Below are 26622 nucleotides of genomic sequence, written 5' to 3' on the forward strand. Positions count from 1 at the left end.
CGGGTTACCTGGAACGCTACCAAGTCGTAGTTGTGACTTGAAGCTGTAACTTACGGTTTCAAAAGCCTGCCTTGAACGCAGCATTAGCCGAAACGGCCGTGAAGCTGATATCTGCTTTAAGTATGATATTTTAAACTTCAGCAAATGTGTGTGTGAGGTGGTTTATTTATAAAACTTCTGTGACCAACCAGCACCTGAGTCTTATTCTAGCTGTAGAGTGGGAATTTTATTAATGTTATAATCATTTTAAAAAATCTGCTTTGACTTATTTGAATATTATGGCCATTAAATCAATCCAAGATCAATGGGCCTCATTCACGAACCGTTCTTAAGAACAAATTTGTTCTTAAGTCCTACTTACGAAGTTTTTACGAAGATTGTGGCATTCATGAATGTTTTCTTATCCAGAATTTGTTCTTAACTAAGAACAAAATCTACGAACAGTCAGGAGTATACTTACGCACTTTTAAGTGCTGAGACTTCTGCAAAAATAACAGATTATAGCGTTTTCTTTTGTTCTGCAGTTAATAATAATTGACAAATCATTGCAGTCTCTTAAAAAACATTATAGACACTTAATTCATATAATTTTTTTTTTCTCTTTTTTGGGGGTGGGGGCGGGTAAATGTGTTCTTTGTTGTTGTTGTGCGCAACATACAGCTGCCGATATGATTTTTTTTTTTCCTAATTGCGGGCTGCAACAGTGCACTTACTGTAAGTGTTCACACTACACACAACTGTTTTTTTTTTCATATGTGATAATATGATGATATTTATGATGGCACACTGATAACAACCGAAGAGCTGCATCCACTGCTGACGCTACTAAATATAGCCTAAATATAAATACAAAAATATAAACTAAATATAAGCCTTTCGTTTGTTTCTTTGTTTCATTCCTGCCGCAGTAGCGCCACTTCACTACTTAAGTTCTTTTTACGTTTGGAGTCTGGTGCTCCCTCCCAGATTTTCATTTGAGCATTTCAACTTTCTTTCTCACTTCACCTTCTCTGCTCAGTGCCTGTGGGTGCTGTTTGCACACGGCCCTGCTGTCTCATGCCCTTTTACGGGCATTGATGGGGCAGTTACCTATGCTAATCCTGTGTTAATTAGACTCACCTGGCACACGCCCTCAACTTACGAGGAGATGGCATTCATCAATGTAGGAACACAGCTGCGAACAATTCTGAGGCTTACGAACGCGTTGATGAATCTGACGTAGGGTTTTCTTAAGGAACTTCTTAAGAACAACTTAAGAAAGAATCTAAGAAGGTTCTTAAGAAGATATTGGTGAATGAGGCCCATTGTGATTACTAGAAAAATGTATCTCCACAATGCACCTTCATGATATGATACGTGACAGTAAAAAATATGTGTATAGATCCACTACATAAAAAAGGAGATGCAAATAATGAATTTGGAGTGGAGTTAAAGGCTCCGTGCTGGATCACATAATGCGTGATCCATCTGGGTTACGGATAAAGTTGAAAGTGTGGGGTTGAGGATGTGTACCTGACACTGCTGCACACTGTGACAAAAGCTTAAACTCCTCTCATTTTATGTATTCACTAGATTTGTATCCATCCCTTTCAGTCTCTCACTGGACTGCAGGTTGTAGCAGAACCGCTGCTTTGGATTAAAACCTTCCTGCAGGATCATAAACACACAGGGCTCCCACAGGGCTGTGTCTTAGCTCTCATTCTGTTTTACATCTACAACAACAGAACTGCAACAATGAAAAAGTCACTAACTTCACTGAAGTGAAGCATATTAAAAGGGTAGTTCAACATTTTGGCAAATTGGCCCATTGCCATAATCCCTATAGTTTTAGGAGTAGGTTCATTACCTTTAATTGTCGGTGCAAGCTATTTTTAGAACGCCGGAGCAGAGCCGTGAGCTGCTCAGAGCTACGCTACAGAGGCTAATGGGATTTCTTGGTCAAACTCATTAAATACACAATCCAACAACTCCAAAACTCTCTGGTGGACAAGTTGTGACCTGCACATTCATCACGCTATGAGATAATAACGGAACGTTACGAGACAGAGTTGTTTTAGAGGTAAATTCATGCAAAACCGCTGATGCGCGTTCCCCTCTGGGACAGTTTTTCAGCAAGCAGTCTCTGCATTTGCCTCTAAAACAACTCTGTGTATTTGTGTATTTGATGATTTTGATGAGGGAAACCAAGAAATTCCATTAGCCTCCGTAGCGTAGCTCTGAGCATCTTGCGGCTCTGCTCCGCCGTTCTAAAAACAGCTTGCACCGACAATTAAAGGTAACGAACCTTCTCCTAAGACTAATTAACCAATTTGCCAAAATGTTGAACTATCCCCTTAAATATGTGTGGACTCTCTGATCCCCCTCACTGATGAATGCTCTCTGTAGCTGAACATGTAGGTGATGCTGCCCACTCACTCACTACCCACATTCACCTTCACATTCACCTGGAGCTCGGGTGAACAGAACACTGGTGAACAATAACATCATTTAGAGAAAAGAATCCATATTTGGTACTTGGTTAGTATTTGGGTGCAAAAGGACAGTGCTTTTGGCAACTGGTCAAACATTGTAAACTATGCTAGTGCTTGTTATTGGTAATCAACATGGCACTTGATTCAGTGGAGAGACTCAGTGATGTGGAAGGAAGAAAAAGAAGGAATCACTTATTGTTGGCTTGACTTGGCAGATTTATTGATATTGTCAGACTTGTCCTTTAAATATAAAACTTGTTGCACTGATTGATAGTCATATATTATAGACAGATTATTTTTGGATATGTGTCAAGCAAATCTGTCCAGTAGATGAAACTGAAGCTGAACTGATTCCTGTCTTTCTCCACCTGACCACTGGACGTCCTCAGAGTTTCCTCCTGCTCCCCGCTCCACCTGCTCATCTGTTTCCCATTCCCAATCACCGCCCACCTACACACCTGTTCCTCATTTGCCTGATTTTCGTCTCTGTATTTATTCCAGATTTTTTTTTTTTTTTTACCACTCAGATGACAGATCGTATGTTCATGTCTCAATTTGCTGTTCATGCTGTGGAGTCTCATTCCTGTTAGCAGACCTGCTGTCAGTGTTTAGTTACCTGCTGTCTGTTAGCTTCCTGTCTGTTAACCTAGTCTTCGTCGCCAAGTCACTCACCTGCCTGTTTTCAGAGGTGCAATAAGACTGGCATGCGATGTTTGCCTTACCAGTCATTAATGATGCTAACGTTGCATTGCATTAATATGCACAGAGTGTTGACAGCTTGTTGCTACTGACCTTTGCCCTCTGGTTCTGGAACCAGACCTGGACCACACGAACGCTGAGTCCTGTCTCTGCAGCCAGTGTCTCTCTCACCTGCAAGTCACAGCACAGTCCCACACTCATCAGCCTGTAGCCTATTACACACTATGCATTTGTCTAATAATGTATGTGTTACAAATGTCAGGCAGCCTTTGCACTTAGATAATGTCAGAGTTTTATTAGAATTGAGTCCGTTAAACCCCTGAGATCTAAACAAGGTTCTGAAAATACCAAAATACCTTTAATATTCACCTTCAATCAAGTCAACAGTTGCTTCAGGACAGTCAAAGAACATGTCGGAGAGAACACACTGTGTCCTACCTGCATTTCCATTTATAAAATATCCAATAAATACTTGGTGCATTAGGTAGACACCAATGTTTTGTCTCATTAGAAGTTATCTCCCTGAGATATAAAGGCTCCAATAAAGCAGCAAACAACTATGTTCAATGTAAAGACGTAGTGGAGTTTCTCTGTTGTTTCATAGCTGACTGATGTTTCTCATCTTGCCAAGAAGCTAAGCTTTGGACACTGATATGTAAGCAGAATATACACTCACCTTTCTGCAGGGTTTGGAGGAGACCTCGAAGGAGGCCTTGAAGGCTCTCCTCTGCTGGGTGGTGAGGATGGTGCGTGGTCGTTTGGGCCTGCGGGGGTCTTTGCCATCATCGCTGCCTTTTCCTCCCGCAGGGCTCTTCTCTGACTTCACATTCACATCTTCATCCTCACTCTTATCTATCACCAGGCACAAGAAAACAGTCAGATTGTCTGTATATGTTATCAGATTCACTGGGTTTGTAGTTGTCCTGTATAGAAACCAATGTTACCTGAGTCAGAGTTGTCTGGGCTGACTGAACTGAGCAGCTCCCTCTCCCTCTCATAGTCGCTCTTACACAGCAGCTGACCTTCTTTCAGAACAAACTCGTCTCCTTTGCACAGCCGGCGCTCGCAGACGCAGCAGTAGAAGCAGCTGAGGTGGTAAACACTCTCCAGAGCTCGCATTACCAGCTCTGTGGGTGCTATCTTCTCCAGACAGCCACTGCACTTAGTGGCAAACAATCTGTGGACACACAGGGAGGAGAGTTAACAATGCTGAGTTAACTGTACTGTAAGGAGACACGCACAGAGAGACATTCACATATTATATCACTCTCACTCAGTGGCGTGCACAGGGGGGGGGCAGGGGGGGCGGTCGCCCCCCCTCGTGGCCCAATTGTTGAAAAACGCGTGCTAAAGTGCCCCCTGGGAGCCAAAACGCGCGTTAAAGTGCCCTCTTGGAAGCCAAAACACGTGCTAAAGTGTCCTCATGGGGGGCAAAACGTGTGTTAAAGTGCCCTCTAGGAGCTAAAACATGTGCTCAAGTGCCCTCTAGGAACCAAAACGTGTGCTAAAGTGCCCTCTAGGAGCCAAAACGTGTGCTAAAGAGCCCTCTAGGAGCCACAATGCGTGCTAAAGTGCCCTCTAGGAGCTGAAACGCGTGCTTAAGTGCCCTCTAGGAGCCAAAACGTGTGCTAAAGAGCCCTCTAGGAGCCACAATGCGTGCTAAAGTGCCCTCTAGGAGCTGAAACGCGTGCTTAAGTGCCCTCTTGGGAGCCAAAACGTGTGCTTAAGTGCCCTCTAGGAGCCAAAACGTGTGCTAAAGTGCCCTCATGGTAGCCAAAACGTGTGCTAAAGTGCCCTCTAGGAGCCAAAACACATGTTAAAGTGCCCTCTTGGAAGCCAAAACACATGTTAAAGTGCCCTTGGAAGCCAAAACGTGTGCTAAAGTGCCCTCTTGGGAGCCAAAACACGTGTTAAAACAGGCCACATCGATGTTTTTTAGTCTTAAGGTATCGATATTAAAACAGGCCAAATCGATGTTAGAAAGGGCCAAAATTTTTTCGCCGCCGACCTGTGGTCGCCGGCCAAACGCACCATGTCACTACAGTCTCACTTGTCATTTTCTGAAACTTGGCAGCCCTGAAAGTGCCCTCTAGGAGCCACATCTAGGAGCCAAAACATGTGCTAAAGTGGCCTCTTGGGAGCTAAAACACGTGTTAAAGTGCCTTCAGGGAAGCCAAAACGTGTGCTAAAGTGCCCTCTTCAGTGGCGAGGACGCGCTATTAGGTGCCCCTTTTTTTCCTTTTCGCCCCTGCCCTTCAAAAAGTCTGTGCACGCCACTGCTCTCACTCATGAAGATGAATATATAATAATATGACCTTTTAACACTGTTATTATACTAATACTTCCTATTTTCACTCTTCTAATAACGTTTTAAGTTTATTAAATGACTATGAATGGACCTGCTCTACTTCTACAGGAAGATAATTGTGGTAAAATTGGTACAATATGAATACATTTGACTTGGTCACAAGAAGGAGTATTAAAGCATTTTTATTTTTTGTTTAATTGGTAATTCTGCTAAATGACCTGAATAATTCCTCCACCACTGTGACCTCTCCCAGTTTTTCTGTTGTTTTAATCACTCCTTTTTATTAGACCTTTATCATTCTCTGCACTTAAGGAGCTATTTGTAAGTTTAATTGCTAGGAGTGGGCGGTGGCTTCAGCCACCATGAGGTTCATAAACTAAAAGGTTATAATGAGTCCTCTGAGAAGCTACACTGAGTCCATTTCAGAAGGAGAAGGGCCAGAGCTAGCTGGTTAGCATGCTAACATCAATAGAATAAAATATGAAATAGTGACAAGAGTTGACACAGGTTGCTAGTGTTAAAGTTTGTTGCTGAACTCGCAAAGCTTCATCTAGAATGGCCAGTTAACCGCTGTTAACTTGCTAGCTTTGTAGCAAGAGCTAAACCAAACCAAAGATAACCAAATAGGCCTACTTCATTTCAGTGTTAAAGCAGAAGTGAGTGATCCGGTCGTTTTCGCTAATGCTGCGTTCCAGGCAGGCTTTTGAAATCGTAAATTACAGCTTCAAGTCACAACTTACGACTTTGTAGCGTTCCAGGCAACCCACTCGTGTTTTTCCGACCTGTTTTACCGGTGAAAGTCACTATAACGGCCACTCGTAACTTCCGACCCGTGAACTCGTACCAGATCGAACTGGTACCAAAAAAAAATACGAGTTTCCTTGAACGCACCATAACAGTCCTCGTCGCTACGTCACCACATTCACGGCGTTCCTTGGCTGCACACACAGCCCTGCATGCCGTTCTCTCTCCTCATTGGATAAAAACTGTAGGATACGATAAATGTTTTCTCTTCGGCTCAGAGCAGAGCAGAGTGACTGACAGACCCGTGTTTTGGTCCAAACACTCTATGTAAGTGATTGCTGTCGGAAGATATAACTATTTAAGACTTATATTAACACAAATATATCACTCACTTCTGCTTTAACTGGATGTGTCTGAAAATACCATCATAACGATCGGTTCACATCCACGCTCTTCGAATGCACTGGCATGTTGACCCTTTCTTAAGTAAATGCTGTCTCATATAGCCTATGCTTTATGGATTTGTGTATATTGATATGAAATAAATGTTTAATGGAAAAGGTAACTTATGGATAAGTACTGTACAATGTAGGCTACTTCCTCCCATTCTTTGTCTGTTTTAATTTTCTTAATTGTCATACGGACTATGTGTCTTAGTGAGGGTGTTGACGAACTTTAGTTGACGTTACCTAGGAGATCTGGGCCAGTGTGTTGTTGAGACAGAGACAGGTCTGGAACAAAATTTTTTTCTTATTTGTCCACCTGAAATTTGCCATTTTTATGTCAAAATGTTCCGAAGATATGTGGCTTGTGAAGAGTCCAGAATTTATTTCAGTGACTATTTTATGGGGCGAAAGAATCAACCATATAGGCTAATCTGTGCTCACGTTCACTTCTCCCATTGGAGTCAATGCTGGTCTAGTCTACTAAAGGGGCGAGGTCGAGGAGAAACCCATGTGACACAGATAGGCCTACAGGAGGTGTCTTGTTTCTAAACTTTGCTTCATAGCCCGTTGTACGAGATCATGACCTTGTGAGTTGTGACTGTGCCGCTCCAGCGCTGGGTTGGCACGTCCTCATCAGAAAAGACAAAGAGCTGGTGACAACACAAATACGGGGAGAGTGCATTGGCAGGAACTCTCAGTCTTCTGTGAGATAAATAAAGAAAAAGCTGGCAAACCACCACGGTTTTCACCCTGCATACACTGTACTGTGTATCATTACTGTACGCTGCAAAGCCAGAAACCAAAAAGGAAGCCAGATGTGTTCAGGCTAAATTCATGAGCTCTTACTTAACACTAATTTTTAACCGTTTCATGCTCCCAGCATGAGGGGCTGTTTGATGTAGTAATGGGCCCACACAGGGCTCAGATTGAAAGAACAGGGACAATTTTCCAACCGCTCTCCACAACCACCTAATGAGGAAATACATGATCTTTAAAACAAGGAAGTGGATGCTGTTAGATGAAGGAGTATATGACTGAACCAGTCTCCTCTGAATCTGGTCCACTTTGACAAATTCAAGATGCTTGATTTATTTGGCCATTACCCTTTTTTCAATTTATTGAAGGTGCCATGAAATAAGCCAAGAGTCAGCCCCAGCTAATTAGACCACAAGGTGAATGGTTTTAAATGCTACACTAAATCATGATAAGGAGAAATAATTGATATAATTTTTTTTTTTTTTAAGAATTTTAAAGTGAAGAGAAAATAACGGGTTAGTAAAATGCCAATGGCAGCAGGAGAGTAATTTCACTTCACTACTTTCATATCTGAACTGACTTCACGTCATTTGGCACCAACAAACCATGGTCTCCTGAAAGGAAGAAAAAACTTCACCTGAAAAAAAAAATTTAAACTTGGCCTCCTCCCAGACTGTGGTTCAATTGGCTGTCCTCCAGCCTGCTATAACCTCCAGACTCAAAGTTTGAGAGTCTCAAAACCAGCCAGTCCATAGTCCTGCTCCTGTCCCTAAGCTGACCACATCACATCATGTCATGAGCACTCGTTTGCCCAAACCATACACATTCACCGCAATCGTCTCATCTTTGTATGATAGTTTGCAAGTGCAATAATTTGATCTGGTTGCAATGTTTTTTAAGTTAAAGTTACAACACGGTCACATGCAGCCAAGGTCTGCAGCCCATGAACAGTATAGAAATAACTGCATAGATGTAGAAATGCTGTATGTGCACTGTGACATGTCAGAGACATCGTCCAAATGCATCCGTTTCATCATCTGCACTCAGGGTGACGTCCTGTTGTCTGGTCTCACAGAGGGAGCTGTGTGTGGATTAGGTCTATAGCATTAGTATGATGACCGTAAGCTTTGGAGCAGCGACCGGAGCCAAGACGGGGACTCAAGGAGAAACCGCAGCCAGCACAGATCTCTATAGACACATTCTTCCTCCTGACAGCTCAGAGAGAAAGTGAGAAAACTTCCCAGACAGAGAGAGAGATGATAGAAGCCAAGGAGAGAGAAAAGATGGACAGGGAACAAAAGAGAGGGAGAGATTTGTGTTCAGGGTCTTTTTTGGATGAGTTAACAGTGTGTGTGTGTGTGTGTGTGTATACGCGCGCAGAATGGGGGTCTATGAAGTAAAGAGATACTTTCTTTTCTGCATCTCCTTGCCCAGGATTGCACATTGGTCACACTTCATGCTGGCACTGATGGAAACTGACAGATTTTCAAAAAGCCAGAAAAGGAACATATAAGTAAAATAATACAGTTTGACCAAGAGATCATAAAATCTAAATTTCTTCCTTGTGGGACACTGAAGCACTCAACAGACTTGGTAATCTGCTCTGCAGTTGCCTGAGGGAAGATAATTCAGGGTCAAGTCACAAAATCTTTCAGAAAGATTCATGGCATCTGGCATAAACTGATAAATACTATCAACCGGAAAACCATCAAATTCATCTCATTAAAGCAGAAGTAAGCGATCCGGTGGTTTTGGCTAACTTCCTGTCAGCCGATGGAGTTAGCAGTCCCCACCCTCGTCCCTACGTCACCACATTCACGCGCATCCCTTGGCTGCACACACAGAGAGGACCGCCCCTTTATGCCGTTCTCTCTCCTCATTGGATAAAGGTTGTAGGATACAAGGAAAGTTTTCTCCTCGGCTTACAGCAGAGCAGAGTGACTGACAGACCCGTGTTTCAGACCAAACACTCTATGTAAGTGATTGCTGTCGGAAGATATAACTATTTAAGACTTATATTAACACAAACATTCCGCTTACTTCTGCTTTAAAGGTCCCTTGCAATGTAAAGGTAGATTTCCATGTGTAGTGTGATCATAAAGCAGCTCTAGGTTCTATATTAATACAATGAAAGAATCACAGCCTCAGTCCACAGAGAACTACACACAGCCTGTTTTCACAAATGGAGCCTTTAAACCAGCTATCAGGATGTCTGTGACTTTGTGATGTCACAACAAAGCAATCACACTCACGTCATCACATTTTGCTTTAACCCAAGTGTTTTATTTTAGCCAAGTGTCTCAACAATTTTTTTTTTCACATTCATTCTATGTGCAAAATTAAATGGTTACAAAAGCTGATAGAATATAATAGTAGTATTTTTTGAAAACATAATTTTATGGCAATCAATTTTGTGGGAGCTCTTCTGTTGGTGACATCGCCAGCAACATGCACCTTCACATCTTAGTTTTATAACTCTCAGCTTTCTCTGGTTCAGTCTCTCTACTCTCATCACTACATCTCCTCCAGCAGCAGCAGAGAGCAGCTCTACACTCTGTGGTGCTGCTGAATGTGGAGCAGGGTTAAAGGAGGGAGGTGGATCCAAGGCAGGTACAGAAAGGCTCAGTGTTTGAACAGCTGCACACCTCCTCCTCCTCCTCCTCTGACCACCCTCCTCTATTCAAGAGCTCTTTCACTGTCGTCCACCTCCCTCCATCTCCTCTCTCCACCTCTGTGCCTGCGTGTCAGGAGCCGTCAGTCACACAGTGACGCACAGAGTGGAGGAGACAGAGACCGAGACGTGTCACTTCAGAAGTGTGTTTGTGGGTTGCTCAAAAACAACTTTTTCTATCTATTAGCCTATAACTGAGTGAAATATAATGCTCTCAAGATTCAACGTTCTGCATGTGTAAACCAACTTTCAACTGTAAACAAAGATGGAGTAGTTTCTGAAGTTTCTGAAGAGCAGTTTTGAGTTTTAACCCCTTCACCGCCGATATCCTCACACTGTCTGACTCTCAGATAATCAGAGACAATGATGCAGAACCAGTGTTACAATCTGAAATGTCTCTGACTGACTGACTGACTGATCACATTTCCATAAGTTTCTGGTTCAGATGGATTTTACTGAGCAGATGTTTGCAGCTGTAAGTGTTGGCAATTAAGCTGTTTGTCCCTAGGTTTAGACTTTCAGACTGGCTATAAATTTGGTTTGTGGCTGGACCGATGCTGAACTGAGTGCTTTGCAGTAGCTGTGGGCTAAATATTAGATACACAGAGCAGAGAGAGCAGGGGGGAGGGAAGGAGAGAGGGAAGGAGGGAAAGAAGTCGCCACTGACGAGGCTTCATACTGACAATGACTAAACAGACGGAGTTAAAGAGCTGCCTCTAATAAAAGTCTGTAACATTTTATAGTTGATGTAAAGAGAGACTCAACTGTTGTGGATCTGTGTGGTGCGGTCGCTGTGGTCATGTAATGTTAGTGCACTGTTGTTTTGAGGCAGCAGAAAGTGGTTCAAAGATTGAACAACAACAGAACAACATTTCACTGTTATTCTATAAATTATCAATACATACTGTATACAGCTCTGGAAAAAATTAAGATACCACTTCAAAATGATCAGTTCCTCTGGTTTTACTATTCTTCATAGGTATGTGTTTGAGTGAAATGAACACTTTTGTTTCATTCTATAACCTACTGACAAAATTTCTCCCAAATTGGAAATAAAAATATTATCATTTGGAGCATGTATTTGCAGAAAATGGCAACAGGTCAAAATAACAAAACAAAAAAATCAGATTTTTTCAGACCTTGTATAATGCAAAGAAAACAAGTTCATATTCATTTTAAAACAACACAACAATACTTTTTAAACTTAGGAAGAGTTTAGAAATCAAAATTGGTGGAATAATCCCAATTTTTAATCATAGCAGTCTTTTTTAAAATGTATTTATAATCTTTCTTCCTCATTAAATATGATTTGGCTTATTAAGGACATTTTGGAGTGGTCTCTTTATTTTTTCCAGAGCTGTATATACATACACTCTCTATATATGCACACATATACTGTATACACTATACATACAGTATAGGCTATATAGAGAGAATAGAGAACTCTGATGCACTATTGGTACAATATTATTATTGTTCCTACATTACGTATACCATGTATAACTATTGCAATAGTGTACAATGGGCTATAACTCCTTGTGAGAGGGACAGGTGGCACACAGGAGGAGGGAAACCAGCCAACATGTAAAAGTGGAAACAGGTTGCTGAGTCTGAGTCAGAACCAGGACACTGTCTAAAGCCTGGACTCAACACTGCACAATTCTGTTTACCCACTGTGTGCTTCCCCTTGACCGCTGTATGCATAGCTGCCATCTATCTAGACTGCAACAATTACACAATACTGATAGTGACTGTTGCAGTTTATTTAGCACTAAATATGATCTCTAGGAGACAGGGTTGGTTGGCTGGTCAGCTGCATGGCTTTTATAATGATGCAGAAGCCTTTGGTTCAGGATAACTGAACACACATGGCTGACACATGGACCCACACAGAGCTGAAGCGGTTATTATAATCTAAAAAAAAGAGAATTACAGTACAGTGTCAAGCTGTTGTGTATTATATCTGCTTTAAATAAAGCCAGTTCAAAAACAAACAGAATGATAAATTAATAAATATTAAACCAAAAAATGCAGAGACAAAAAGCGACGATGACAAAATAACAGAAAACATCTCCGATGATGAATTACAGTATCGCAGTAACAGCTCTAAGTGCAGTTTGTGTATCGCAAACAGTGACATCACAGTGTGTTTGTGGTCACTGTGATCCTGGAGCACATGTGCCATAAGAGGGACACGATGAAGATCACAATCACTTTATTTATGATCACACAGATGACTAAACACACAATTGGCCGACAACAGATTACATACAGTTACAGAACAGCTCTGTTTACCATCAGACGGCAGAGAACAAGATCCACATCCACACACCAGAACACACCGACCTAACAACAGCTGGCTGCACAGCACGGACCACTGTGTCTTTGAAGTAGCTTCTAATTATTGATTTGATAAGAATGTAGCTATTTTACTGCTGGATTGTAGAAACACATACATCTTAGACTGAGAAATGAATACAAATGAATATATAATGAATGTGAGGTGATGGTACAGTACTGGTGTCTGAGCTCCTACTCAATCGGTGTCCTTTAAAGGACAAAGCGATCAGCTGCGTGATGCTTTTATTATTTCTGAGTAATGCTGGACACTTTCAATGTCTCACAATGAGCCAACTCTATGAACTGAATGTTTCTGAGCGTCGTGTTTTCTCAGTTATGACCATATCAGTCACTGCAGTTCACTGCTCTTAGATTACACTGCCAGATAAATCAGTGAACTGTAGCAGCTCTGCTCTTCTGTCTGTCCAGAAATCCTGATTCCATCCGGCACAACAAGAACAAACCTAATGGATTCCTTACATAAACACTTGGCTGTAGAAGCCACACCACACTAAATCATTCAGTAGAGGCAGTCGCCTCATGATCTATGTCCTTACTCAAACCGGTTTTATGAACCAAGTGGCATCATCACATCACTGCACACATTTCAACAGAGGCACACGCACATAAAACAACAGTGTTTCCTGATATACTAAGAGTCAGATGCAGTGTTTTGTAAAAGTGTCATTAAATGAACTGAGAGACTTCCAAGAGCCCTCTCTCTCTCTCTGGACAATTACGGCTTCATTCACTACAACAGATATTCTTTTTGAATGTAACGACTGTTGTTACAGCTCTGTCGGTTTGTAGCCTTAAAGAGGAACTATGCAGGATTTTTAGCTACATTTTTTACCTTAAAGCAGAAGTGAGTGATCCGGTCGTTTTCGCTAATGCTGCGTTCCAGGCAGGCTTTTGAAATCGTAAATTACAGCTTCAAGTCACAACTTACGACTTTGTAGCGTTCCAGGCAACCCACTCGTGTTTTTCCGACCTGTTTTACCGGTGAAAGTCACTATAACGGCCACTCGTAACTTCCGACCGGTGAACTCGTACCAGATCGAACTGGTACCACTTCATGGTCGGAAAAATACGAGTTTCCTTGAACGCACCATAACAGTCCTCGTCGCTACGTCACCACATTCACAGCGTTCCTTGGCTGCACACACAGCCCTGCATGCCGTTCTCTCTCCTCATTGGATAAAAACTGTAGGATACGATAAATGTTTTCTCTTCGGCTCAGAGCAGAGCAGAGGGACTGAGAGACCCGTGTTTCAGTCCAAACACTCTATGTAAGTGATTGCTGTCGGAAGATATAACTATTTAAGACTTATATTAACACAAATATATCACTCACTTCTGCTTTAATTAAACAGCTTCAGAGGGATGGTTAAATAAATGACTTGTAACTTGTTACAGGGAGAATGGAGACTCTCTGCCTTTTGGCCGAAAACCAATCTTGCAAGATCAGTGCCTCCAGCCCGGTGTCCCAGCTCTCATTTCTGTGGCATCATGACACAAACGCGCCCTGTAACCCGTAATCTCTTGTTTATAACAGATAAGACTACACAAATATACACATTGTAACATTGTAAACGTTATCCACCACTCTGCTTTCTCACCAACTTCGTTGAAAACAAATGCACAGAGGGTTAGCAAAAGAGTGGAAAAGCATCCGGACTTGCATAGTTCCCCTTTAAAGGGATAGTTCAACATTTTGGCAAATTGGCCCATTGCCATAATCGCTATAGTCATAGCAGTAGGTTCGTTATAGCAGCGTTTCTCAAACTTTTTTCAGTCAGGGCACCTTTCAAAAGTGCATTAAATCTCACGGCACCCCTGTGTAAAATATAATTCAAAATGACACTGCATTGCCTAAATGTAAATGTCCTGTTTATTTAGACGGGACAGTATTACAGTATTTATGCATAGGTGCCTCTGTAGCCTACATATGCACACACACACACGCACACAATAATCCGCAATATGAGAGGAAGAGAGAAAGGTCTACATGCCTGCAGCGCGCAGGCACGCGCTCACATGAATATCCACCTGCGTCTCCGCTCCGTTCTCACTCCGTTGCGAACAATCAGAGAATTTCCACCGGTGGAAGAGGAGAGAGGAGGCTGTGACTCACCATCAATGTGAGACGTGAGCCTGGTACGACGCATTTTTTTCATAGCGTCTGGTGGACACGGACCCTACTGCTCTGAGTGCCCGTGACCAACGGCCTCTCTCTCTCTCTCTCTCTCTCTCTCTCTCTCTCTCTCTCTCTCTCTCAATTCAATTCAATTCAAATTCGCTTTATTGGCATGACAGTTAAAAGAACTATGTTGCCAAAGCATTAGTAATCAATGACACAGTACAACTCATGAATATATACAACAATATACAAATAAATAAAAAATATACATAAAATGATTTACCCTATGCGTGTGTGAGAGCATGCATGTGTGTGCTGATCAAGTTCTCTCTCTCTCTCTTATACATAGTCTACATCACATGAAACAAAAAATAAATATGTGTGGTAAGATTGGGCATCATTAGACTGTTGCAAGTTGTTATATACTATATAAAACATACACATATTGTTCTTAAGTGATGAGAGTAACAAATGATAATAAAAAATAAAAAAATAACAATATTAAGTGACATCAATAATGGTTCTGGTAACAAATGATAATCTCTCTCTCTCTCTCTCTGAACGCTGCAGAAACGAGCCGCCAGCGCCGCTTGATATAGCCTACTGTATATCAGGGGTGGAGTGGGGCAGGGTTAGAATAAGAAAAATAAGAAATATGGGTAGCTATATTTTGCTATTTCCTTCAGAAGTGGGCACCAGTTAGATCATGGATTTGTATTAAAAGTAGGCTACAGAAATGCTGAATGGGGTGAAAGAGCTGCAATTAGTGCCACTCAAGCATTAACGCTGCTGACCATTACATTACATCCAGTCAGGTATATTTCCCCCTCCCTACTCTGCTCTGCGAATGGATTTTACTGACAGCGCACTGCACACGCCACGGTTTCGGGTCTTGTCCTACTCACCAACATGCTTCGGTGCCCATAGGTTCCGACTCTCAAGTGGTTAAAATCCAGAAGTAACGGTACCGCGTACCGACCAGGTACCAACGTACCGGCCCACTTAGCACGGACTGTGTTGTCTTGTTAAATTAATATAACTTATAAATAACGTGACACACGGGCAGGACTGATAAGCTTTGCTGTTTAGCTTCCGTGAGTCGTTCTGTTTTTAGCCGTAGCCGCTAGTTTAATGATAACTTTCTCAGTGACTTTTCTCTAGCGCGTTTCCCATTTCCCATGAGGCTTTGCGCCATTCTACAATTTAAGAACGAACAAACATTGCTGGTTATTTTATATGTTTGGACATGAAAATTCAGTTATATCTGAACAAAAAGAATTAGATAAAGACAGGAGGCTAAACAAAAATCATTTAGTGGGCTGGATTGATGAGAGTCTGCGTCACTATCGCAACCATGAGTGAGATGTAAAAAGACAAGAGGTGGTATAAATAATGGTTGGACTGTTAACATTAATTAATTCAAGGAAACCTTGAAGATTATCATGAGAACATGATTGACTTACATTAGCCTCACTGAGGCTGGTCATAAAGGCCGCATAACCGCGCAGGGCAACCTGCTCGATGGTATGCTGGAGCATATTGGCTGGGCGGGCCACCGGGAGATCTCCTGGTCGTCCTAATAGCCATTCCGCAGCTCATATATATATATAAAATATATATTTCAACTCTGAGCACCGCGACAAAAAAAGGAAACTCCGACAGCTTTTTTCCGAGCTCCATAGGATCTGAATGGAAAGTAGACGGTGGACACGGCCCCTTTGCATAATAAAGAGAATGTATTCTATGAAATGTCAGAAGAGGTATTTTTTTCACGGCACCCCAGTGTGCCCCGGCACCCACTTTGAGAAAGGCTGCGTTACCTTTATTTGTCGTGTAAGCTATTTTTAGAGCGGAGCAGCAGGCTGCTCATAGGGCTATGCTATGGAGGTTAAAGGAATTTCTTGGTTTCCCTCATCAAACTCATCAAATACAAAATCCCAAAACTCCAAAACGCTCTGGTGGACAAGTTGTGACCTGCACATTCACCACGCTACGAGATAATGATGGAACGTTACGAAACGGAGCCATTTTCGAGGTAAATACAGAGTGTGCTTGCTGAAAAACTGTCCCTGAACGCTACGCCCATCAGCAGTTTTGCATGAATTTACCTCTAAAACAGCTCCGTCTCGTAACGTTCCGTTATTATCTCATAGCGTGGTGATTGTGCAGCTCACAACTTGTCCACGACAGCGTTTTGGAGTTGTTGGATTGTGTATTTGATGAGTTTGATTAGGGAAACCAAGAAATTCCCTTAGCCTCCATAGCATAGCCCTGAGCAGCCTGCTGCTCCGCTCCGCCGTTCTAAAAATAGCTTGCACCGACAAGTAAAGGTAACGAACCTACTGCTATGACTATAGCGATTATGGCAATGGGCCAATTTGCCAAAATGTTGAACTATCCCTTTAATGTATGTAGTGATATTTCCCACATCCCATTTCAAACTATAACCTCAACACCCTTTTATTATCCTACACCTTCATTACTGCAATGCTCTTCATGCTGCCACCAGTCACAGTGTAGTACAGAATGTAACTTTACAGATGTTCACTGGCATTAACCCATATGAACTCATCACTACGGTTCTGACAAAATTACACTGCCTCCAGAATGATTTTTAAAAAACTCCTCATCAACTTTTAAGCATTAAATGGCCTTGTTCCATCTGTGTGGGTCAACACGTCCTCCAATACAGTAGGCTACAGCCATTTAGCACTGCAACAACTCATGTCTCTTAAAGCGGTAATTACCATAATAATGGTATGTTTAGGCACTATAACCATGTGGTTAGGTCTAGGAAAAGATCACGTCAGTTAAGTACTTCCTCAACATTTCACGATCTTCGTTGTCATGGTTACTGTAATAATGATGTGGTTGAAGGATAAAACAAACAGCTTCACTGCTACAGTAGTTTCACATGGAAATCAAACATTGCTCTCCTACACCAACCTTCTCACTGCACCTTTCCCTTTGCTCCTATGACCATTCGACCAGTTTTTTGTAACAACATCATTAAAATAGATTTTACACTAGGCCTACTTAATAAATGTGCATCTGACTGGTCACCTGTCAATGATGTCATATACACTATATTTGTGGGGCAATTTTTGTGACTACCCCTGTTCTAGTTTTCTGTGTTCCTGGTGCATTTTGATTTCTCTCGTTGGGTTACCCCTAGATTCTACATGAAACATCTATTAGATGTTGACCATTTAGTATTTCGATTTTTTTTTCGATTGTGTGTTTATTGAATGTGACTTATTTTTCTTAGATCACTTGTCTAACTGGTTCTGAGATGAAGCCCAGTCAGACTGTTGGTGTTGGCAACTTGTCATCATCATCACAAATCTTGTGCAATCTTTTTTTTCTCTCTCACTTTTTTGTTCGAATTAGACTGATTTTACAGTCTATGCAGAAACAGTTGAAGATGCTTTACCACCTTTCTCCCCTGCATTAATCAGACACTGCAGGATCACATTAACTCTAGTTATAGCGTCTTTACGCTGGCTCACTGTTTGTCTCTGTTGATAGATTTGAAGCAGCCAAGCTCCAGACTACATCTCTGACCTTTTAACCTCCTATGAACTGTTGTGCTCTTGTTTTCTCCAGAGCCCAGACGGAACAAGATCTGTCCATTTTTAAGTCTTGAAGTCTCAACACTTATTTTCATTGTAAGGCATTTCCCGATTTTATGTGTGTACTTTTTTTTTTAATCTTAATTGTAAATCATTTTGTAACTGTGTTTTGAAAAGTGAGTTCACATGTAACACAACACTAAACACCAGTTACAAATATATTGAGATACAAAAAAAATGAGATTCATGCTCCCACTGGGACAAATCTTAAAGTTTTAACGACTTCCCCTCAGGACAAACTTACACGTTTTGAATTCTATGGCTGCTAAAGTTTTAAAACATCAAGGATCTGCTGTTGGTTCTGCCTCAGACATGTGGGTCTTTTGAGCCTTCGGCTTCAAAGAGCTGCTAGTGAGGCTGTAGACTTTAACAAACCACTTCTGCCGAGGCTGTAGACTTTTAGTCTTGTTTGTTTTAAACTCTTGTTTGGTGCAGCTTTCAGTGCCAGTGAACTTTTGTTCCAACAGCGCTCAGTGGTTCGTTTCAGCGAGGACCTGGACCACCACTGTTAGGGGCAGCCTCTTTGGAGGAGCCTCCCTGACCCCCCTGGCCCTGCGCCCTATGCTTCCACACTGCTCCAGTGGCTTAACAACCATAAAGAGGTGCAGGATTAAAGTGGATAAGAGGAGTTGAGAAAGGATGAAGCAGGAAAAACAGAATGTGTGTGTTCCTTCACTGTTCTCTTGTTTGCTCTCCCTCCTCGGGGAGCTGAGTGACCTGAAGGAGGCTGGTGGGTGGGTGCTGGCTTGGGGGCTGGCAGCTTGTTGGAGTTTTAATTAGTAGGAGTAATTAAAAGATGGCTGTGAAGGAGGCAGAGGGAAATAAAAGCCGGATTCTCGGAGTGGGGATGTGCTGTTTGCTCAGCCAAAGCTCAAGAAGTCAGAAGAAGGCCTCGGGATTCTCTGGGGACTCACTTCAACATGTTTCTCAGCAGGGAAATGATCTCAGCCACTCATTCATTCACCTTCTGGATTTTCACTGCACCCCCAGAGGTGAGGAAGAGGGAGGAGGAGGAGGAGGAGGAGGAGGAGGAGGAGGAGGGATTTGGTGAAGTGAGGGTGAGGCAGGTTCATAGAAAAAAAAGAGTGTCATGACCAAAAGTATGTGGACACCCAAACTCAGCATCAACCTGCTTCTACAGCAGCCTCCGCTCTGCCTTTCCATTGCATGTTTTCGCAAAATAAAAGCAATATTTCTAAAATTTTGAAAAAGTACAATTCCTACTTGCAGGTGTTTTGCAAATGAGCCATAATTCTTGTAAAGTCTATTTCTCACGACTGTAACAAAAGGAACTATTGTTATGTTATTATCAGACTGAGTTGAATGATTGAACACAACAAAGTTTTATTAAAGGGATACTGTAATTCACCAATTTTGTACTCACCGTCATGCCAATGAAGGATTAGGAGAACTTTCGAGCGTAATATATTTTGGCGATATTTGAGAGGTTTTTCGAAATGTAAATGTTTCCATTACCAGCTTTTAATTGGGCATTTCCAGGGGTAATCAAAATGTGTGTCCTGCGGATGTTTGAACCTGTCTGAGTGGATGGACACGTTCAGCCAACATGAACCTCATGTGCAGCACTGATGTTGGGTGAGGTGAGGTCTGTTTTGTGCCTTTTTGTTTCTCAGTTTACAATCACTACTGTTTTGGTGTCAGTCGGAGTATTGGTTATTGGATGGGACTAACAGATAAATACGGAATGGAATAAAATGGAAGCTGATTGTTCAATACAATTAATTAGACAAATATTCATGTTCAAATTCAAATTCAAATTCAAATTTTATTGGTCACGTACACAATCATACCGGGTACAGTGTGCAGTGAAATGCCTTGTGCTTTGTGCACCAGCTCCAGCAATAAAACAAAAACGGAATGAGTTGTGTTTTTTTCAGTTGGTTAATAAACTAAATGAACTGGATTGATGTGTGGATTAATGCTTCTACATAGTAGACTCATTATGGGAGAGGTGCAGACAGCAGCATATCCAAAAAGGCAAACAATTCCTACAATATGTAGGTTTAAATTTGTGATTTACACTGTCTGATTGTGTTTTATTTTCCCCACATTTTCCAACACATCTGACCATCTGATTAGATGTGTTCACCCCCCTTTTTTGTCACGCTACATACAGTTTGTTTTTGGTGTAGCATGTTTGTTTATTTGGTTGTGTCCTCTCAACCCCACCAGTCCGTCCAGGCCAACACCCCCCACCCTGAGACTGGCAGGTTTCTTTGTTGCTCTCTGTGGGACCTGCTGGTTGACCTCTTGACCTAACCTTGAAAAAGCGCTCTGATATGATTTGGCACCGTGTTGGCCTTAGTAAACATGAACCGAATTGACATGAATGCATTTGTTGTCCAATGGATGCATAAAACAGAGTGAAAGGAGACATTGCACATTAGAGCATAGAGACAGTGGAAAAATTGCATTGTGGGGAAGTGCTGGTTGCCATGGCAGTTGTTGGCAGGCTATACTTGATATTAAATCTTGGCTGTGATGAAGCGGTGGAGGACACCCTGCATGAGGTGGGTAAATCCTCTCTTAAGAAGTGTGTGTGCATGTTTGTGTGTGTATATGTGTTCATTGCATGTATAGAAATTCCTCAGCACATTGTATGCATGTTTATGCACACAAGGCAAGGCATCTTTATTTATATAGCACATTTCATACCAGGGGGCAACTCAATGTGCTTTACAGAAATATTTAACAGTAAGAACTGGAAACGGAAAATAAAACCGCATAAAAACATATTTTATTTTATTTTTAAAAATTAAAATAAAACCCAGAATAGTAAAAACTGTAAACTGAGCAAAAAGTATGGGGAGGAACACCACACTAACACAAGAAAGTAGTTCTTCAGTTCTTTGTGTCATGGATGCACCAGAAGTTGAAACTTTCCTCTGCAGGGGCGAGTCTTCCATGGAGGCACAGGGGGGCACCTGCCCCCCCTGCAATCTGTTTGGGCACCCTGTTTGCCCCCCCAGTGGTCATTGACCTGTGGTAATGTCCATCACTGTGTAAAGCTCTTTACCACTATGTTCACTGTAGGCTCTCAATCAACTATGTACAGCAAATATAGTGTTCTGTATAGTAAATATGTTGTGTAATTTGAGGCTTTTTCTGGTTATTCTGCATATATATTGACCAACTGCTACACAAAACACTGAGATTTTCTGTTCACGTTGTAAATTCATTGTGTTGCTTATTTTGCTAAGACTTCGTATTTACAAGATAGAGTTTATTATTGACTGACTATAATTTTAATATTGACAAGTGGAAAATGAAAAGGTGAAATATTGTGGCCAATAAAAGATTCACTGTTGCTGCCCCCTGTGCCTCTGGACCTGCCCCTGTTGACATGACACCATCACATAATTTCTGCAGATCTGTCAGCTGAACATCCAAGTTGCTGATCTCCAAGGTTCTAGACTCAGGTTTGCAGACCTGAGAGGCCACTGAGGTTCACTGACACTCACAGTCACCAGTTGACAGTGTTGGTGAGTGTCCACATGCAGCCTCGTGTTTGTGCTCTACTGTACTGACAAGTGGAACCTGGTGTGGTCTCTGCAGCTGGAGGTTGTGCTTCTCACCGTTGTAAACAGTGTTTATCTGAGTGACTGTAGCTCCAACCGGTCTGTCCACTCTCCTCTGACCTCATCAACACAGAGCTGCTGCTGCTGCTCATTGGAGGCTTTGGTTGTTGGCTAGGTTTTTTTTTTTTTTTTTACATGCTGCCATGTGATTGGCTGATTTGATTACTGCATCAACACACAGGTGCACAAAGAAGTTCTTGGTGACTACAAGTTTGTGCACCTTTATTTCCAACAGTGCATGTGCCCATGCTGACAGTTCTTCCTATTCAAGAACACCATGCACACTAAGCATCACACGTTAAACAACAGCAGCTCCTCCCCTGATGAAACAGCAGGTGAGGACGATTGTGTTTTCCACCGTTCCAGCAGCTGAATGGAGCAGTGAAGAGGACAAGGAGGGAGCTGAAGTGGGAATTGTCTTCTCTTGGCAACAAAGCACAACCAACGCTGATGCCAAGTCGCACACAGAGAGAGTCAAAGAGAAGGAGGGGGAACCAACAGCCCAGAGGTCCTCAGGAGATCCTCAGGTCGGAGAAAGAAGAAATGCAAATCAGATGCAGCAGACATTTGTAGGATCTCCAGAACGGACAGTTTATTGGGTTGTTTAATGAGTCTTAAAAGAGCAATGGTGTTGTCTGTTCTCTGCTCTGCCCACACACAGAGGGAAGGTTCCCACAGCGGCTTTATTTCATTTTATTTTATTTTATTTTTTTCTTTTTACAATTGAAGTGTTTGTATTGTTTTTAGGGTGAAAATAAAACCTGCTTTTTGTTACTTTTAAGTAGTTAGTGGTTCAGATTGTTGTTAAACACATGTTCAGTCTTGTTTACTTAAATGAAAAATGAAGAACAATGAATAAAACCGGAAAATCTGATCATTGCAGTCCTGTAGAATTATAAATGCAGTGTTGAACAGCTGCTTAAGCTTTTTATACATTGGGAAATTAGATTGGATTAGGTTTCAGAATCGGTGTTCAACACACACCGAAATTTGCTGTCTCTCGTAAAAAAAAAGAAAGAAAATAAACTGTATCCATTCACTCTACTCAACCACACACACACTCATTAAACTCACATTCAGGTTTGGGTCTAGGGTTGCGGTGACTGCGAGGCTTTGGGTTTGGCACGGAGTTGTGATGCTGGAGGTGAGAGAGGGGCCAGGGAGTGAATGATGTCAGCGAGTGTCCTCATAAGGATGGAGGAGGAAGTGTGTGTGTGTCTGTGTGTGTGTGTGTGTGTGTGTGTGTGTGTGTGTGTGTGTGTGTGTGTGTGTGTGTGTGTGTGTGTGTGTGTGTGTGTGTGTGTGTGTGTGGACTGATTGTGATGATGTCTAGACTTTGAACCACAACAGAAAAAAAGACCAAAGTTCAAAAAGAGAGAAGAGTGTGTGGATCCTGCTCCAACATGCAGCCTCTGGTACTTGTGTTTATCTCTGTCTGGGGTTCCTCACCTCCTGGGCTTAGAGTCACTAGTCACGTTCTCAGGTTCTCTCTCTGTGTACATTGTGGTATGGGTGATAAAAAGAGCCTGAGGTGACTTGACAATGATCTCTGCTATTGTTTTTTTTTTTTTTTTTTTTTTACATCAGTCAAAGTCTTTATTCCACCTCCTGCACTCCGACACACACATTAGGCAAAAAGATCCTCCACCACCTGCTGACCAGAAGTCTGCTCTCCTCAGTACCAGGAGGATTGGTTCTGGGTTCTGATGCATTCGTATCTTTAACCCAAAACAAACTTAAGGAGACATATTCTGCCCCTTTTCCACAAATTAAAATAGTTCCCAGGTGTCTTAAAGACATGTCTGTGACATGCTTTGGTCAAAATCCCCCAAGGATCAAACATCACAGCTCTTTTCATCCTCTCTAAACAGCCCTGTTCAGAACGGCTGGTTTCAGTGTCTGTCCCTTTAAATGCAAATGAACCACTGCTTGCCCCGCCCCTTCTACTGGTACCAGGTAGGGGTGGGGTTATGCAAATTTGAATCCTAGTTACATCACTGGAAGACAACTGAGGGAACAGCTCATAAAACCAGATGGATTTCAAATTACAGATTTCTTGTAAATTCTTACATTTTGGGGGCCGAAAGGCAAGACAAACACCCAAATATATAGCCTGTTAAGCGGCAGTCACAGAATGTAAATTTTTAATGTGTGAGAAGATATGAGACACCGATTATATAAAATACTATTTAAATGACTGAGAGCAGAGAGAGAGATGCAGCATCTGTTAAAACCTGTCTCACCGAAATTACAATATGTGCATACACAACTAAACTGAAACAGTAAATAGATTATGTAGAAAACCCAATCAGGTTGTGTGTACATTTTTTAATAATTGAGGGTGTTTAGGTTTTAAGTCACGGGGGAGTTAGTGTATGCTAGCCCTAAATATAAGATGACCCATCTTTTTCAAAACCTTTCAAAATACTTTTTTTAAAGACAAAATCAAAGACAAATTGAATCTTTTTAAAATCAAGTTTCCAGTATCAGTGAAATAACAACTGGTGGATTGCAATAACACAGCAGTGGTTGAAATATTCACAATATCATTATGTAATTGTAACTGTGCAGTAAAGTAGTATTTCTCTTGCCAGTTAAAATCTAATCAGCCAGCCTATAGCTGAAGACTGAGGTTACACCCTGCAGGTCCCTGAGCCTGTTATCATTATTTACTCCACAGCACTGAGTCTGACTAATCTGTCTCTCTACAGTTCATGTCAGTAAGACATGAGATGAACGGTTGTGAAGGTCCAACATTTATATGAAGATGGGAATAACCCTAAGAAATGAAAGTTTTCCTGTTGTCGATCACCAACGTGGTTTACATTCTTCATGTGGGAAAGTAACAAAGCCAAACCCAGCTTCATGTGATGTATGAGTTTATCGTATCTTGACCTCACTACATTTGTTTCAGAAAGATCTTGTGTCTTTTTCTCAGTATTTATTTCACTCCATTACACTGACTGATCAGCCCCACACTAAAAACCTTGGACTCTGTCCTCCAGTTTGATGATCCTGGTTTCTCCTGCCAGTGGTCCAGAACCCCGTGGTCAGGCTTCTGACCAGCTCCAAGAGGAGGGATCACGTTACCCCACTCCTGGCCTCCCTCCATCCACTCATGTTTGTTTTTAAAGCTCTAAGTGGGATCACCCCTCCCTACATCACAGACCCTTTAAGCTTATACACTAAATCCAGGCCCCTCGGATGGTGAGACATGGGCCTCCTGACCGCCCCTCCCACTACATTTAAATGCACAAGTGACCACGTTTTCTCAGTTGTGGCCTGCAGACTATGGAATAGCCAGATCCAGATACCATCCATCCACTCAAAACAGCTGAAAACACATCTATTCTCTTTCAGATTCAAGATAAGATCTGCCACATTTGTTTTTTTGTCTGAGTCTCTTGTATTGATCTAGATCTTGATCAGCAGCATTTGATCAGCTATCTGCTGTTTTTAAATGTGCTTCTAAAATAAGGTAGACCATGAACTTTGCACAGGAAGCAGAGGTTCTTAATGCAGTGTTCAATTTCACGGATTCAGTGCTGACTCATCCCACAAACATCTTCAGGCCTCTTTTGTTTCTCTCACCAAAACTTAGTGGAGCTCCATTAACAGACACATGAGTCTTTCTGCTGTATCCGCTGTGAACACAGAGTATTTTTCTTGTTCCTGTTTACTCAGCTTTTCCACACAGACAATAACAAGATACAATATTATTCCAACTGTCAACTGAACCAACTGCTCCTGCTGGATGATTTTTTTCTTTTTTGATATATAAGTTTGTGTGTGAATCCATCATCTTTAGTCCACAGAACTGTTACCTGGAAAAATGACAAGGGTAGGTAATAAAAACACTGACAGTGTTTTAGCTGCTTCAGTGAATAATGGGAGTGTTTGGAAATACAATATATCACAGTCTGACAGTACACTAAGTCTCTGTAGCATGTTGATAGGCCTACTTGTAAAATGCAGCAGTCTGTAGATAGGCTAAACATGCCGAATGATAGTGTTGTATTTTGATTTAAAGGAGACATATTCTGTCCCTTTTCCCACAAATAAAATAGTTCCCAGGTGTCTTAGACACATGTCTGTGACATGCTTCGGTCAAAATACCCCAAGGATCAAACATCACAACACTCTTTTCATGGTACTCACAGATAGGGGTGCTATTATGCAAATTCAAAAACTAGTTGCATCATTGAGGGAACAGCTCGTGAAACCACATGGATTTCAACCTAGGGAGCCTGCAAATTACAGATTTTTTTGTCAGTTCTCACATTTGGGGGACCAGAAGGCAACAAGTGATACTACCCCTCTAATATTTGGACTATATTAGATAGACATTAGACTTTTCACTTTACTTGACTGCATTAACTAAAATATTGAGACTGTTTTCCAGTAAAAAAAAAAAAAAAAACATATCCCCAGGTCATCTGTGCAGCAGGTTTATGACCCAGTCATGTTTTGATGACTAGAAGGTAGCATGTTCACCACCTCAACTCAGTCAACCCATCTCATCACTTTTAAAACTGTAGCATCCAGGCTGTCCTGCTCAGAGGACATATTATAACTTCTTGAACTGTAAACACAACAATGGCTGAAACTCTGCGCTGGAAAGTAAATAGCAGATAATGCTAATGCTAGCAGTGTAGCAATAGCAAACACTCATTTAATGGTATGATGTCCTCATCTAAGTCTTTCTACATACATGTGTTATTTATTTGCTTATTTATTCACTTTTCGGTTGATTCAGCCATGTGCTGCCCAGGGAAGGGAGAGGGGGGTCAGAGGCCAGGCAGCTGATGCCATTATG

At 41.8% G+C, this 26622-nt stretch overlaps 1 protein-coding gene across 1 annotated transcript in view; it reads right to left on the reverse strand.

The window, feature by feature from the left end:
* LOC310994912 (LIM/homeobox protein LMX-1.2-like) overlaps window positions 1-26622 on the reverse strand; it is a gene marked incomplete at its 3' end in the record, with an annotated part of 53249 nt that overhangs the window by 3900 nt on the left and 22727 nt on the right. The window contains exons 3-5 of the mRNA XM_083983817.1: window positions 4115-4347; window positions 3847-4022; window positions 3264-3341 (exon numbers count right to left, since the gene is read on the reverse strand). Coding sequence (XP_083839943.1) covers window positions 3264-3341; window positions 3847-4022; window positions 4115-4347 — 487 coding nt within the window. The remainder of the gene's footprint in view (window positions 1-3263; window positions 3342-3846; window positions 4023-4114; window positions 4348-26622) is intronic.

This window comes from Trachurus trachurus (assembly GCF_905171665.1).
Source record: "Trachurus trachurus genome assembly, chromosome: 12".
In the NCBI taxonomy this organism is placed as follows: Eukaryota; Metazoa; Chordata; class Actinopteri; order Carangiformes; family Carangidae; genus Trachurus; species Trachurus trachurus.